This window comes from Chenopodium album, chromosome 25 (genome assembly GCF_948465745.1).
Source record: "Chenopodium album chromosome 25, dcCheAlbu1.1, whole genome shotgun sequence".
Classification (NCBI taxonomy): domain Eukaryota; kingdom Viridiplantae; phylum Streptophyta; class Magnoliopsida; order Caryophyllales; family Amaranthaceae; genus Chenopodium; species Chenopodium album.
Window position 1 is genome coordinate 6,848,344 of NC_137858.1, and position 16,326 is coordinate 6,864,669.

Sequence of the window (16,326 nt, forward strand, 5' to 3'; positions counted from 1 at the left end):
TATGTATACATATGCTACATCAGTTAACTTTTGGTTGCAACTTTTGGGTATTATTTATGAGGTAAAAAATATTCCAAAGTTGGAACTAAAAGTTAACCGAGGTAGTATATACATGCGCATATGAGGATGAAATATAATAACATAATATTGGGGCAAGACTCATCACTTGCATTGTAAGCTGTATGCACATGACTAAATGAATTTTTAATTCAGGGGCACAAAGCCTATTATTGACCTTGCCCTCATCACTCGAATCGTGTGCACATGAGTATTAGTTCTTGTTCAACTTGTTCATTGATCAAGAGGTTCTTCAATAATTTGGCTCATGTGCCGCATACATGTTAACATGTAATACACGTTGTATGTACGTAATACTACGTATATAATTAAATTACTGTTTTTTTAAGTAGCTTTGATTAAGGAGAAGTCAACAAGATTGGCAATTTCTTATGATTATTTAATTATGTTAGTGGCTTACTTATACGTCAGGAAAAAGAAATTATGGCTGAGCCATAAAAAATGAATCAAAGTACAACTTCAAAAACAATCCAAAGTGAGGAAATAACAGGGTTAGTCTCTGAAGAAGAAGTTGAACGACTTAAACAATGCCTTCCAAAGGCAAGTTTAATGGGTAGTAATCAACTCCAACTCATAAAAATTCAAGACTTTTGGTACCCTCTTTTTATTTTTTCTAACATCCTCACTTGTCAAAGACATTTTCTAGCTCAACACACTGATCTTGTAGTAGCTAGCTTCCCAAAAACCGGCACCACTTGGTTAAAATCTCTACTCTTTTCGATTGTCAATCGATTCGATCAACCTCCTAGCCAAAGCTCTTTGCTTTCCCACAATCCACATGAACTTGTTTATGATTTAGAAACCGGTGTCTATGGTATTGACGCAAAACTCCCAAGACCTCACCAACTTAATGACCTCCCTTCACCGCGACTTCTCCATTCACACATGCCTTACGCGTCCCTTCCTAAATCTATCCAGGACTCTTCTTGTAAGATCGTGTACATTTGTCGAAATCCTTTGGACACACTTGTGTCACATTGGCATTTTTATCCAAAGGTAATAAAGAGAGCATCTAAAGATGAAAGTTTCCAACCCCCTAATATGGAAGATTTCTTTGAGGACTTTTGCCAAGGTATTGCATTAAATGGGCCGTATTTTGAGCATGTACTTGGGAAGCAGAGTTTAGAGCAACCTAATAAGGTATTGTTTTTGAAGTACGAGGATCTGATGGAGAATCCTAGTGTTTATTTAATGAAGTTGGCTGAATTTATTGGTATGCCGTTTTCTCCACAAGAGGAAAATGAAGGTGTTATAACAGAAATATTAGCATTGTGCAGTATTGACAAGCTTAGAGAACTCGAAATTAATAAGAATGGAATTCTTAACGAATTTGCACAAAACAATGAGTTCTTTAGGGATGGAAAGGTCGGCGGGTGGACTCGTTATCTCACTGATCCAATGGTGGATAAAATGAACAAGTTGATGGAACAAAAATTTGGAGAATCGGGATTATTCTTTAAATTCCAGCTTTAGTAAATCGATATGATACTACCTCCATTTCTTATTATGTGCAATAATAGGGTACTATTTGTGAGACATAAAATATTCATTTGTTGCACATAATAAGAATTGGAGGTAGTATATAACGTACTTATAAATATGTTATTGTAGTTTCTACGTCTGGTAGATCAACAATACATATGCTTACTTTGGTGTGGTATATTTTGAAATGATGTTAAGTTGGTTTGTTTTGATTTGTATTTCAATATTTGATTTACCTACCACTTTTGCAACTGTGTGTTAGTAATTTAGTATATATGTTGTTGAAGTTTTGTTGATGAATGGTACAATGTAGTATGCAAACCTATATCTATACAAGTATCTTGTTTTTAATAACACACACAAATCACCAATCTCGTCTTGAACATTTTTGGAGAATACTATAAAAAAGCCCTAAATAAAGAAGATGTACTTCATATATTATTGAATTATTAATTCAAATTATTTTATTATATTTATGGTCACCGTACTGAAATTTTGTCGGGTGCAGTGCCACAAGATTTGAGATGAGCGGAAGAGAAGGGGGAAAGATAAAAAATTATTGGCATTGTTGTGAGTAGAATTAGAAAAAACAAAATAAGGAACTATAAATGAATACTTCTCATTTTTATCTACTTTAAATTAAATTATTCAAAAATTCAAATTATATTACTTATTCTTTTTAAAAAAACAATAGATGAATACTTTTGCCAATGACCATTTTTTGAGCATGTACTTGAATGCTGAAAGTATTGTTTAGAGCAACATAATAAAATAGGAAAAATTGACAAGAATAATCCCAACTTTGCTCGATTCGCTTAAAATAATCCCAGCTTTTGATTATTTATTAATAATCCGAACTTGAATATGAATTTGCTTTCAATGGTCCCAGGTGACTTGTAACCTATTGAATAGGTTTTTTTTTTTTTTTTTAGAAAAAAAATAAAATTGATGTACACATGTCATTTCATATTTGGTCAAAAATAAGTTTAATTATAATTTATATTATTGATTTAATTGATTAATTAACTTAAAAAATTATTTATTAAAAAACACCACCAATTATACAACGGAACAGTCGCCGCCCCTAAGCCAGCTTGACCCCCACCTCTGACGGTCGACGCCTTGCTGACTCACTGGCTTCCCGGCGCCGCATCGCCCTAGCTCATTTTCCCCCTCCCCCGCCGGTGAAGCTCAACCCACACCTCTCCCCTTCCCATTTGGTTTCTGGATTGTTCAAGGTTGGCTTTTCATTGAGTAATGTGCATGTGGGTAGTGTTTTGAGTCTGATTTAAGATTTTGGGGACAAGCGAATAGGGGACGAGGGTCGTTTACACTATGTTTGGATAACAATAGTGAAGGGAAAGGGAGGGGAAGGAAAAAGAGGGAAGGGAAAGGGAGGTGAGGGGAGGGAGAAGGAGACCTTCCATTTTCCTTCCAAATCTCTTCAACAATGGAGGGATTTGATTAATTTAAAGTGGAAGGAAAATGGATCCCTCCAATTTCCTCCCCTTCCCTCTTTACATTAGATATCCAAACAAGGGAGAATGCATCCCTCAATTTCTCTTCTCTTCCTTTTTCTCCATTTTTCTCTATCCAAACATAGTGTTAGGGGAGAAAGGGGTGTTTATGCGGTGGATTGGGGAGGGGGAATTGGAAGGAAGGCGGCGCGTCGGGGAAAGGGGTTGTTCGTGGGATCAAGGGTTGTTCGTGGCCGAGCTCGCCGTCGGAGGAAGGGTCGCTTTCGCCGGTGATTACCGCCAGATGGGAAGCGGGCTAGGTTTCGGCAGCCGAGATGGGGGACAAGAGCGCTGATGGCAGCGGTGGGCTGGCCGGTGGAGGGTTTTTTAATTTTAAAAAATTCTTTTAAGGTTTTTTTTTTAATTAATATTTTTTTACTTGATAGTTATTTCTTTAATTATTGATTTAATTTTTTTTTTATTTTTTTGACCAATCACGTTCTAACACGTGTCAAGTGACTTATTATAGCAAGTTTTGTAACCGGTTGAGACCATTGAAAGCAAATTCATATTAAAGTTCGGATTATTAGAAAATAATCAAAAGTTGGGATTATTTTGAGCGAATCGAGCAAAGTTGGGATTAAATTTGTCAAATTTTCCAATAAAATATTAGTTATTTTAAAAGTATTAGTATTTGAAGGAGAATCCTAGTTTTTATTTGAAAAAATGACTGAATTTATTGGTTTGTCTTTTTCTCTCTAGAGAAAAATGAAGATATTATCAAAGATATAATAGAATTGTGCAATATTAATAATCTTAATTATTAGAGAGTTGGCGATTAACAAGACATTTTTAATCTTTGCATACCTTGTGGAGAGCAAGACATTGTTTACTTGTTTAATGCTTTAGGGATATAAGGCAATAAGCGGAGCCGCAGAGAGAACGAAGAAATTATTTAATAGCCTTAACAAACAAATTTTGGTTTTGAAATGTCCAATATGTGACGGTGATACTAAAGTACTAAACCACGCCCAATATTTACTGGGTAGTGATGGAGACAATGTACAATGCACAATGTGCATCTGTTTAAAATCAACATCTCCTAACACATCCAATTCTGAGCTATCAAAAGAACATTAGGGATAAAACAAAAACAGATGAACTCTAATGATAAACAAAACACAAAAACTCCAAGCAAACATAAGAAAAATCAATAAACATGAACCCCAAAAAAACACGAGTCTTATAAAAAATATTCCGTAGTATACTTCCTCCATTCCCCATATAGTAACAAAATCTCCCAAATATGTCTTATAATAATATACTTCCTTCATTCTCTTATATAGCATCAAAATCTTCCAAATAAATATCATGAAATTTAATCTCTAGACCTCGGGATATGTACTTTAATTAACGAGGAGTATTACTCTACTACCTTAACCTCAACCTCTACAATCGATTTTATTTTGAGACGAAAAGAGTATACTTTTGTAGGTGGATATCCAAGGAAGGGAAGGATTTATCTAGTGCGCAAACAAGTAAAAACAGTAGTCGTACTTCCTTTTGTTGTGAAAACATAATTTCATTCCTCCAACCTCTGGGCGAACGACGCGAGCGAAAGCAGCAAAACCAACACAAATCGCAGAGCCTTCGAAGAGGAGAGAGAAAATGGAGATGGAGTTGGAAGGTGGAAGAACGAAGCCATTGACATACAAAATCAAAGCTATGTCTCGAGAAACTTCTGCTCAGAAAGCCACCAATGTTCTTGACGCCGACCTCCGCAATTACTGGTCTACTGGTACTAATACTAAGGAGTGGATTTTACTTGAACTCAATGTAATTTCTCTTCTTAATCTTCCTTCAATTTTTGCTTCATTTTCACCTTAATTTTGTTGTTGTTTTGCAATTTAGGAAGTTTTGGTTTTCGATTCATTGTTTTTGCTTTAATTTTTGCTTGTTTTTTTGGTGAATTGTTGAATTGAGTAATTACTGATCACGTTTTTGCCAGTTTGATTGATTTTTGGTTTCTGGTGGATACATTAGGGTTTATGTTAATTTATGTTAGAATTAATGATTGTTAATTAAGGAAGAGTAATTGAGCAATGGTTTCAGCTTAATTTAGGTCTGTTAATGCAATAATTGATTAAATTTGGTTGGGAAGAGTGATGCTGAAGATACTGACATGATTTCCATAACGCGCCAGGACGGTATATACATGAGATTTTGATAAAAAATAATGGTGTTTCAAGTAGTCGGGAAATATGTGAGAGTACAGATTGGGGTTACATAACACGACAGGACGGTGTTTATATGAGATTCAGGAAATAATATCTATATGATAAGTAGATTGACCAACTTGATTAATTGAGGATCTTTCCTTCAATTTATCTAGCATTGTTAATCGCGTAATTTCTTATGTAAAAGTTATTCAGTTTTGTTTTCTGTTTCTGTGTTTTTTGTACTCTGTAGTGTGGCCTATCTCAAAACGGAAATAACTGAAGTAATCTAGCTAACCTAGCAATAATATATTGCATATTTAGGTCCTTGTATACAACTGACTAGCTAGTCAACAAGAAACTGACCTTGGTAAAAGTTAGAGGAAGCGCATTTGTTAATGTGCATGTAGGTCTTGTTGTATGAACACCCATTTTATGCATCAGCCCCCCCGCCCCTTCCCCCAAAATAATGGTCGCTTCAGTGCTTCCTTGGTCATTTCTATAAACCATTTACCTTCTGCATGGTTTAAGAGGCCTTGTAATTTATATAATTCGTTTTTTTATATGCATGTCTGAATTTTTTTCTCTGTACTATGATCATGAACTATTTGAAGTTTGTTTCAAGGTTTATCAAGTGCATGACACCATGAGTTCTATCTTCAAGAACTTACCATTGTGTTTCAATCACGTGATGGGTTTCTGTATTTTCTGCAGGAACCGTGTCTTTTATCTCATATACGAATACACAATAAATCTGTTCTGGAGTGGGAAGTTGCTGCAGGCTTGCGTTACAAGGTTAACAGCTTGAAGTAATAGATTCTGGATAAGTATATGTTGATTAATCTGTTGCTTAAAGCTACTGTTAATTTGATGTAGTAATGCTTTGTATATAGACACCTTGAAGACTGTAGCTTATATTAGGAGAGTGATATCTAAGAGAAGCATAAATGCAAATTTTCAAGACATGGAGCCAAAAATGTGTCTTAAATGAGCTGACTGTGAGATGTGATTTACAAATATGGTGTAGTAACTGTAGTTCAAGTTGGTATATATTTTATCTCTTGGTAAATTTATTTGGTGACAACAAAAGATTTACCTTTTAGATGCGTATTAAAACTAAAACCTTGTGGTGGAAATGAAATTCTTGAATTTTCACGTAGTCACAACATAAAGTTTCATTTAGATGGAATCATCCTTTAGGGCATGCTTGGATTGAGGGAAGGGTAACTAAAGTCAAACTAATCAAAATGAAAGTGAATATAGGGAAGGAGGAGATAGTGATGGTGTGATTGTAAGGAAAATTATGTAGTGATTTGTGGTATGAGATAAGGAAAGAGGAACTAATACCCTCATTTTGAGAGTAATAGTTACACTAGGGGGAAGGTGGGTAACTATTACCCTCATTACGAGGATAATAATTCCTCCATCTCTCTCTTTTCCTCATGTCACAACTATCTTATTTCATTTGTAAGCACCTTGTCTCCTACAACAACACCTCTAATTACTTATGTTTTTTCAAGTTTGACTTTTATTACCCCCTTAACATATTACTCCCAATCCAAGCATGCCTTTATGAGAAACAAATAATGTACTATAAACAAGTTGATGACTTGCTGAGTTAATCCCATTATTGTTTTTATTAACCTGTCCTTGACTTGTTAGCTCTAATGTAGTAATAATAGATTCACTTGTCTTTGGCTTGTTGGATTTTAATGGTTTAAATTATCACTAAAAGCCTCTACTCCTGTTATGTTGTATAGCAGTAGATGGTTCAGGAAACAGCCTTTCTGCTGTATTGGGAGGAGACTGCTTTAGTTTGCCTGTTGTATTGGGAGGAGACTGCTTTAGTTCGACAAAATAACCCTTCTAACACTGCCAAATATGGGCAAGATCAGATAGATTTCTGTACATTAATCTGATATTCTCTTAGAATATTTTATCTTCAAGTTGAATTATAATAAAATGGTCATATATTTTATTTATTTATTTTTTTTATCGTGGTTGATTGAAGCCGGACTATGGCATCTCCTGTAAAGTTACTCTTCTTTATTTAGGAGGAATGAAGAAACTTCAGCTCGGGTTGGATGGGTGTTATGATGGAGGATTTTGAATGGCCTACTTCAAATATGTTATGATGTAGGAGTTTGAATGGCCTACTTCAAATATGTTATCATAGAGGAGTTTGAATGGCCTACTTCAAATACAAGTTGTGGGAGGGATTTCTGACTAAAACTACCCCACTCAAATTATAAGTTGGCTTGAAAAGTTTGCTAACTAATGTTGATTTGCAGTTGCTATTTATTTGGTAATGTACCAGAATTCTTCTGGATTGATTTGTATCATTAGCAAATGTATTTCTGTTGGTTCTTTAGCTAGCATGTTCTAGTGTGCTACAGTGTCATACATGATGTATGCACCCAAAGGGAAAGGGAATAGTTTTATGGATGCTGGGTTTGTATTTCTAGTTTATATATGAATTTAAAATTGTTTAAAATCCTTGGTGGTCTTTTGTTTGATTTGAAGTCTGTTACTTTTGGTCTACACCTTTTATTTTTTCGTGATATGGTGCTGCTTTTTACATTTAACTTGCTGATCAACTTTACTTGCTTTGAAAGCAGCCCGAGACATTTGTAAAGGTTCGTCCGCGATGTGAAGCACCTCGACGAGACATGATTTATTCCATGAATTATACTCCGTGTCGTTATGTTCGATTATCTTGTCTTAGAGGAAGTCCTATTGCTATCTTCTTCATCCAGGTAACCTTTGAACACCAGGATATCCCATTTATTTTATTTGTTAAATCTGGCTCTTTACTTGTGTGTGTGTGTGTGTGTGTGTGTGTATACATGAAATTTCTCAATAATTGAGCTAGAAGCTTGAGAGAGAAGGCTGAAGCTATGCTAGAGTGTATGGGGAATCAGGAAACCTATAATACGAATTAAACAGAGAAGGCAAGGAAGAGAAAGGATTATGAGAAGAATTGAGAAGTTAGTGTATAGCCTTACTTAGTTAGCCTTGGGAGGGTGTCAACTGTCAAATCTATCTTCAATTTTCTGTAATTTCAATGATATCAATCAAAATCACCATTTTCAGCTCTTCATCATTTTTTCTACCGTGCTGATTTGTAACAAAAGAACTACACACTCCATTTCCTTTTGTTGTGGAAATGTTTGAAAGAACGCAAGTGTAATAGCTTCATAGAGCTCATTGAATATGTATTTTTTCTTCTTTTTGGTGTTAAGAGTGAATCTTGATTGAAAAGTAAAGTAAGTAGTAGTAAATTCCGCCAGATAACTCCTCATAGAACGTATTGGATCTTGAATCCCCTGAATTGGTGTTGCAATAGGTATTTATTTATGAAAAATCCTTCTACATTTCTGACTTAAGAATTAAGGTTTGTATATCACTTTTCGAACGCAATAAATTCTTTAAGAAAATAATATCTATCTCTCATAAGTCATGACTTATTAATAATGTATTACAGGGTCTGTTTTGTTGGGATATTGACTAACAAGTAACAAGAATCCTAAATTAAATAAAACAAACATGCTTCAAATTTATCCTAGAAATATATAATTTACTTGCCTAATATGCATGGAATTTACTTATAAATACTTCCTCCGTTTTTTCATGCATATTACTATGATGTTTTATAAGTTAGTTATTTACGTATTAGGCAAGTAGATTAGATGTAATGGCCAAAAAAATAGACGCTTCAGCATGATAATACACCTTAAAAGAGTTGACGATTACTACAGTCCCCCAAGTATCACTATATGTCTAAAACATCATACTGGAGTGTCTTCTTCTTTTTTTTTTTTTTTTTGCCATTTCGCATTTTATTACTATTAATAGCCTTTATAGAAGTATTTACTGTGAGTTGTCTTGATAGGGAACTGAGTCTCTGGTGTCTCCTTGTTCTTACTAATTAAATTGATGTTGACAATGCAGTTGCCTTTTAAGTTTCCTTTGAAAGGACATTTACAGCTGAAACAGATAATATCTGAATATGGTCATGTCCAGGTGCTTATTCTAGAGCTCTAGAGACTTATCTGGTGTGTGTATTTTTCAGTTGGTCGGGATTTCAGTGCCTCGTCTTGAACCCGAGTTTCAGCCTGTGGTCAATTACCTTCTGCCACAAATTACGACACATGAACAAGATTCCAATGACTTGCATTTTCAGGTGGCACATATATTTTTCTATCATAAGTCATACGTATCTGTGATCTTTCTTTTTTTTCTTCTCCATGATGGACTTCTAACATCTGGTAGCTTGTAGTTGCTTCAAGATATAACAGATCGATTGCATGCCTTCCTTCCTCAACTTGAGGTACGAAATCAGTTTCTGCTTGGTGTCAGAATTTTCTATTCGTGGAGTCATGGTGATGTATGTGATTTCAAGCTCATGTGGTTTTTCGTACCATTGTGCAGTCAGAGCTTACAAAATATGCTGATGATATAGAGACTAGCACTCGATTTCTTGCTATGCTCGCCGGTCCATTTTATCCCATTCTTCAAATTGTCACCGAAAGGTGTGATCCCCCCCGGCTAATTGTTTTATTATTAACTTATTTCTATATTTTTAAAACATTATTTTCTAACAGATTTGAAACTCTTAAAGATACTTGTAACATCTTTACAGCTAAATTATGCCTAATAATTTATCAATGTTGAAACTGAGTACATCTTGGCACGAACACTTTTATGACTACTGTTATGCATTATTATCATCATTCTTGATACCTTTTCTTGCGGAAAAACAAAACTATCTCAGGATGCGGCATCTAATAATGGGCTTTGTAATCGTAGGGTTAATTGCACCAATAGTACTGTTTGGACTTGCATCACAAATATCTTGAGTTGGTTATGGCAATGAAGATCAGTTTTGTTTACTTTTACATATTCTGTGATAGCTGTAATTAATATTGGGTCAGCAATGCGTATACTTAATCTTCTTCTGATTACTATTCACTATACAATGTCTTTGGGGCCATGTTTGACACAAAGGAAGGAAGGAGCTCCAGTTCAACCCCCTCCCAAAAATATATCTAATGCCCATGGTGGGAAATTTGCTGCAGCAAATTCGTTGCTTCTTCAATCTACCAATTTCTCTTAGCCTTATATAATAAGTTACGGGAACAGTTAACACGGTCATGCACACTGATATGAACACACTAAACCTGATTTTTTTATGCTAAATGTTGTGTGCAGCCAAAATCTTATAAAGCTACTGCCTCCCCCCCCCCCCCCCCCCCCTCTCTCTATCTGGCAACTATTTGTTGGCTTTGTTTTCCTTGGCATGCTCTTTGGTTGGATATTGTTTGTTATTCAATTAATTGCCGACTGATGATTAGATAATCTCTGCATGTAAATCTCAGAGAAACCGCAAGATGCTCAGCTACTGGTGTAGACTCTGAAGTTTCTAGAAATAGTCAACCAGTGCCAGCTTTAACTGTTTCCTCCAATTTTGAGGTAGTTCGGTATCTTTTTTTATATCCTATCTTTGAATTACTTCTTTGTTCATTACCCATTTGACCTAAAAAATCGGCCTCTTAAATCTCTTGTTTATAAATTTGACAAGATTGGCTATTTATTCAATATTCCATGATAATTGAGCTGTTTATAGTGATTAAAATGCTCACATTGCTGTTGTCTGCCCCCAGCTTTTTAATATTTTTCTTAAACCTAATTCTTTTCTCTCTCTCTCTCTCTCTCTCTAATTTTTATTGATAACTTCCTTTTCTGTGTTTGCTCATTTGCTGACATTAGATCTCTAAATTATTTACAGCCAAGGAAATTACGCAGCATGTCACCATTTCCTGTACCAACTTCCCGATCAATTGTATTTCGTCCAGATGCCGTATTCACGCTGCTGAGGAAAGCTTTTGCAGATGACGATTTAGGAGCTGTATGCAAAGTGGTATAGAATTTTGTCTTTTTGGTTACTTGTTGCATCCAAGCCATTATATAGGTGTGGGAGGTTTTGTGCCTTCCTCATCTCTCCCCTCTTCATTTACATTAGCTTAGTAATGCAACATATAGTATTATAGCCTGATCTCTTGAACTTATTTTCTTTTAGGCTGCAAAGATTCTCCATCATTTAGCAGAGGCAGCATCAGCACAAGAAGCATCTTTTTTAACCAGAGAGACATCATCTCTGGTTGAAGCACCGGTGTCAAAATCATATCATGTTGCTTTATCAGATTATTCGGAATTGTTTGGAGACCAATTTTGCATTCCAGTTGTTGACTGGAATCCTAGCTATATAAATGTCCTTGATATTGGAGCGGTAGAGGAGGGAATTTTTCATGTTTTATATGCTTGTGCCTCTCAGGTGAGTTGACTTCAGAATTACAATTGTACATCAGCTCAATTTTTTCTTTCTGTTGTATCTTATTTAAGTACATCAACAGTCGTTGCTATGCAGCAAGCTTGAAGTCAGTGCTACTAACTTTTGGTTGACATTACCTCTTATACAAGCGCTGTTGCCAGGTTAGTTATCTTGTAACTTAAAATCATATAATTCTAAAACTTGAAATATTCTAAATTGAGGGAATTCAGAAAGCAGCTTCTTTATTTTTTGGCTGAAAAGATTTTTTCTCTAGCTACATAGAGCTTCTTAGTTATGAAACTTCCTATCTTACTCATTTTTATTTTTATTTTTTTATTTATTTTTATATGCGTTTATCTTAGATGCCTCTTTTTCTCTGTGGGTTGGAGGGGGGTGGGGAGAGCAGATTATTTATTAATGCTATGTTCCTTTTGCATTTTTTCATGTCTTTATTACTTTTTCTTTGATATAGATCCAACCAAAATGAAAGTGTAAATCAGGTCACAGTAGACCATAAGCAAAACTGGACCATACTAGACTAGATCTGCCTATTAAAAAAATTAAAAATGTTATTGTTTGTTCATGACTTTGGAGAACTAAAAGTTGGACCAAAGTACCAAACTAGACCGTATCATTTAGTCAGCAAAGAACAAATAGTTCAGGCAAATTTTAGACCTGATCATTTTGGCTCAGTCTTTAGGTGAATGGAGTATAGTATTAGTTGTTTAAGAATTTTTGAGATAGAAATGTAAGAATTTTTTTTAATTAATGAATTTATAAATACATTTATAATAATGGTTAAAGGATACCCTTAAACTGTGGTAAAGGTACTCTAAGATCGAAGAAATGATGAACCAAGGTGCTCAAGCCTCGACAGTCCATAGAAATAATGAACCCATGAAATCTACTTTGAATGTTTACAGAACCTTTTTATTGGGTTAACAAAAAAGAAACTAATGCTTCAGAGGGCCCTTTTATATTAATTCTGAACAACCATTCATACTCTGTTTTCCTATTTTGTTATGTCTCTGCAAGACCTTAATGATCAAAGAAAGTCATGCACTACATGGAATGTTATTAAAGGGAAGATTTCATTTCTGGTATTAGATCTAAAATGTAGAGATTCCTTTTATTACAAGATTATCATTGGGTATCCTCTTTCATGGCTTTAGGTAATATTTGGCTCATATCCTCATGCTTTCGTAACGTTTGAGGTCCAAACCTATGCACAGCAATCAGTCTTTTTGTGTTTCTTGATTGAGTGTTTTTTCTCTTACATATTTATTAATGCTTTCTGATGAAAGTGAATAAATTGATTTCCTTCTCATAGTTAAACTCTTGGAATCTTGTAGCTCTTCGTCCATCCAATTGTATACTCAGTGTTGATGATACTTTCTCGCAGTGGATGCAGCCTGTTGTACAACAAGCCTTATTGAAGGTTACGTATTGTTGTTGTTGTAGCTATAAATGTGTCTTTTACTGCCCTTGTTTCTTGAATTTTTCTCCTTTTTAATGCTGGGTTGGCATTGCTAGTTTTCTTCTCTCATATAGCAGCTGTTGTTTTGCAGATTATATCAACATTGTCATCACCGGCTTATCATCCACTTCTTCATGGTTGTGCTGGCTATTTGTCTTCATTTTCACCTTCTCATGTGCGTATTTTCTGCTTTCTGCCTCATACTGTATGAGTGTATGTCTTAGTGACGATAAGACAGTTTCTAAGCCTTTAGTATAATTACTTGCATTAACTATGATGCTTTATTCCTTAGGTATTGTGATTGTTTAAGCATGTTTGTATTGGATTTAGTGGCTTAATGTAGTAGTATCTTCTTGTTTTGCTGCTAGACTGATTTTTATTTTTTTTGTGACAGTTTTTACTTGAATTGGGTCTTTTTGGAGAGAGAGGGGGGGGGGGGGGGGGGGGAGGGTTGCAATACCTGCAAAAGGTATGTTATCTTTAAACTGGATATATGAAGAGGACTGTGGCAGGGATTGTTGGAGCCTTGGACATTTTTTAATTAACGTCTTGGATTCAAAGGATTTTGGGATTATATTAAGTTGTGAAAGGGATGGTTTTAAGGATGCCTCATTTAATCTTGTTACTCAAGGTTAATGAGCATCCTAGTTAGTCGTAAAGTGGCAAGGGATGAGGCTTTTGACTTGTTATTCGTCATAAGTTTAGTTTTTGTTTATTATAGTTGTTGATTGATATTGTGTAAATAAGATAAAAAATTATTTGTAACATTAGAATAAACTAGGGTAATTTTTTAGCTAAATTTAGGTGTTTGTTGGATGAGGTGCTAAGTTATAATGTGTTATATGTGTTTAATAGGCACATTTTTTTGTAACAAAAATACTTTTATTTATTTATTTATTTATTTTTTATATTTAAGTGGAACGTGTTTAAATGGCTTTACTATATAGAAAGTGATATAATTTAACGCCTGGTGCAGGCAAAAACTGCTTGTGTCCTGATTGACTTGTGCAGCGGTTCACTTGCACCTTGGATGCCTCGAATCATTGCAAAGGTTGGTTAGAGGATCTTTTTGTTTCTTCATCTTATATTTGGCTTTGTTACCGTTTTTGATTACTTGGTTTAAGAGGAGATTTTTTTTTAAAAAATAAAATAAAAATTAATGGGCCTTTTCTGCTGCAGATAGACTTGGCTGTGGAGCTTCTAGAAGATCTTTTGGGTGTTATTCAGGTATATTTCTTGGTTCCTTTGGATTCTGCATGTTGTTCAATAGTTCTTCATGGATCTGTTTGCAGTTGCCATTCCTTCCTTTTGGATGAATATGCCATGATATTTAGGCCTTTTGGCTTGCAATATTTAACTTGTCTTTGCTTTCATCTTTTGAAATTTGGATGCATGGCGTTACAACAGGGTAAACATCACTCCCTAGTACGTGTCCGTGCTGCCCTTAAATACCTTTTGCTGGCTTTATCTGGTTACGTGGACGATGTACTGGCAGAATACAAGGTAATGAGAACCTCGAGTGAGATTTTTTTTTTACCACCAGTCTTTGTACTGTCCTTCAATTGTTTGCTACCTTACGATGTGCTTTTTAATGTATGAATTTGGTCCATTTATGTAATACTTTTTATATCTTTAATGTCCATGGAGGAAAATTATTAACCTTGTCAGTGTATCAATTGTCTCATGACTCATCACATGTTTCCTTGTACTACTCTTCGTAATAGAAACTAAATCGTCATGCTAAATTGGTAGAAAAGTCAAATTACCTCTTATCTTCAGTCTGACAGTCAAAACTCTTTATTTTACATTTTCAGATATAGATCAGAATAGAATGTACATTTTCAGATATAGATCAGAATAGAAGCTACTCTTAATCTCATTTTGGTCTTTATTCAGGAAGCAAAGCTTAAAGTTCTATTTCTTGTGGAGATGCTGGAGACTTTTCTTGAGCCAGCCTTTTCCGCCTCACAAAGCATGATAAGCTCTGCTGAATTCTCCTATACTTTCCTCAATGCTCATGAAAATACTTGTGCTATTGCACTTCAAGTGATCCGTGCAGCTGTGAAAAAGCCTTCTGTTCTTCCCTCATTAGAACAGGAGTGGCGGCTTGGATCAGTACCTCCTAGGTAATTTTTATGTCTCTATTTCATGGTTTATAGCATCCAATAGGACTCAAAAGGTCTTTTCTGTATACATATCTTCCTCGCGTAACTTTGGTTTTTACTGGCTTTAAACCTGTGAAGTTGTGAATTATCAACATGTTCTCCTTTTCCTTAATTGGCAAGCTGTTCCTCTCACCAACACCTTGCACTCTCTCCTCACGTGGGTCTATTTTTCACTCCTTCAATTTAACCAGCTACTTAATTAACACACTATCCCTGCCTTTTCCAAGTCTTCCTGATTTGATGTGGCTCAATGGCCCTAGTGCCAGTCAAACCCGGCATATTGTTGGGAGACAAAGGGAGTGTATCAATGCTGCTTTAATGCTAATGGTAGTTATTTATTTTTTTATCTATCTATTTATTTATTATCTAAGGGCAATGTGTAGGAAGTAAGGTGTGCAGCTTACTATTACAGGCCTTATGTTCTAGTGATCATTATGCTATCCATTGATTTAAAAAAAATAAAATAATAATTGTAAGATTTGTAACTAAGCTACTAAGTCAGTATCAGTACCTCTATTTTTGAAATTCGTTTGTGATTAATTCTCTCTTTTCTTAAAAATAATAATCAATTCTCATTTAACACATTTTAGACATTTTGAATTTAGGATTGTTTCAGAAATAACTGAAAATTGCTAATTTGCAGAAAATGCAACTTACAGTAATTATTTGTGATATTTGTTCTATTCTCTCATGCTTTGCCTTAAACTATCAATGAGATTTTTGGTAACTTGATTCATCATGCTCAAAGTGCATTAGAACGACACTCAATCTGCCAGCTGAAAATTTGGAGAATGTACTGGTCATTATATTCTGCTCTGTGCATCATAGCCCCTCTCTCAAAGTTTATTATTGTTGTTGGTGTTGGGTTTATTTTATTAATAATTTTTTTTTATTCTTTTCAATTTCTTTTTTAATGCAGTGTACTTCTATCCATTTTGGACCCGCACCTGCAGTTACTACCTGATATTGACTTTTGCAAGCCTTCTCTCTCCAAGTCCGAGAAAGAAATTTTGAACTCATCTTCATCGCCGCATGCATCTAGTGAAGGAAACTCTGCTCTAAAATACCCTGGTCCAGATGAAGGGGATGGAATGACAGATGGTCACGGCAAATTGGATAT

The 16,326-nt window shown here is 34.9% G+C and overlaps 1 protein-coding gene and 1 pseudogene across 1 annotated transcript; both read left to right on the forward strand.

The window, feature by feature from the left end:
* The first annotated feature begins 519 nt into the window (after nucleotides 1–519).
* Nucleotides 520–1,582, forward strand: LOC145613058 (cytosolic sulfotransferase 5 pseudogene; annotated as a pseudogene).
* A 2,981-nt stretch (nucleotides 1,583–4,563) lies between these two features.
* LOC145613081 (uncharacterized) lies at nucleotides 4,564–16,316 on the forward strand. Its single transcript, XM_081668137.1, has 18 exons — nucleotides 4,564–4,853; nucleotides 5,948–6,028; nucleotides 7,852–7,989; nucleotides 9,306–9,416; nucleotides 9,513–9,563; nucleotides 9,665–9,765; nucleotides 10,612–10,705; nucleotides 11,022–11,153; nucleotides 11,313–11,567; nucleotides 11,647–11,725; nucleotides 12,917–13,002; nucleotides 13,133–13,216; nucleotides 14,018–14,092; nucleotides 14,221–14,268; nucleotides 14,449–14,544; nucleotides 14,938–15,167; nucleotides 15,434–15,533; nucleotides 16,126–16,316. Exons 1-18 carry the CDS (start codon nucleotides 4,686–4,688, stop codon nucleotides 16,168–16,170), a joined length of 1,974 nt encoding a protein of 657 aa, XP_081524263.1. The 5' UTR covers nucleotides 4,564–4,685; the 3' UTR covers nucleotides 16,171–16,316.
* Nucleotides 16,317–16,326: the final 10 nt, after the last annotated feature.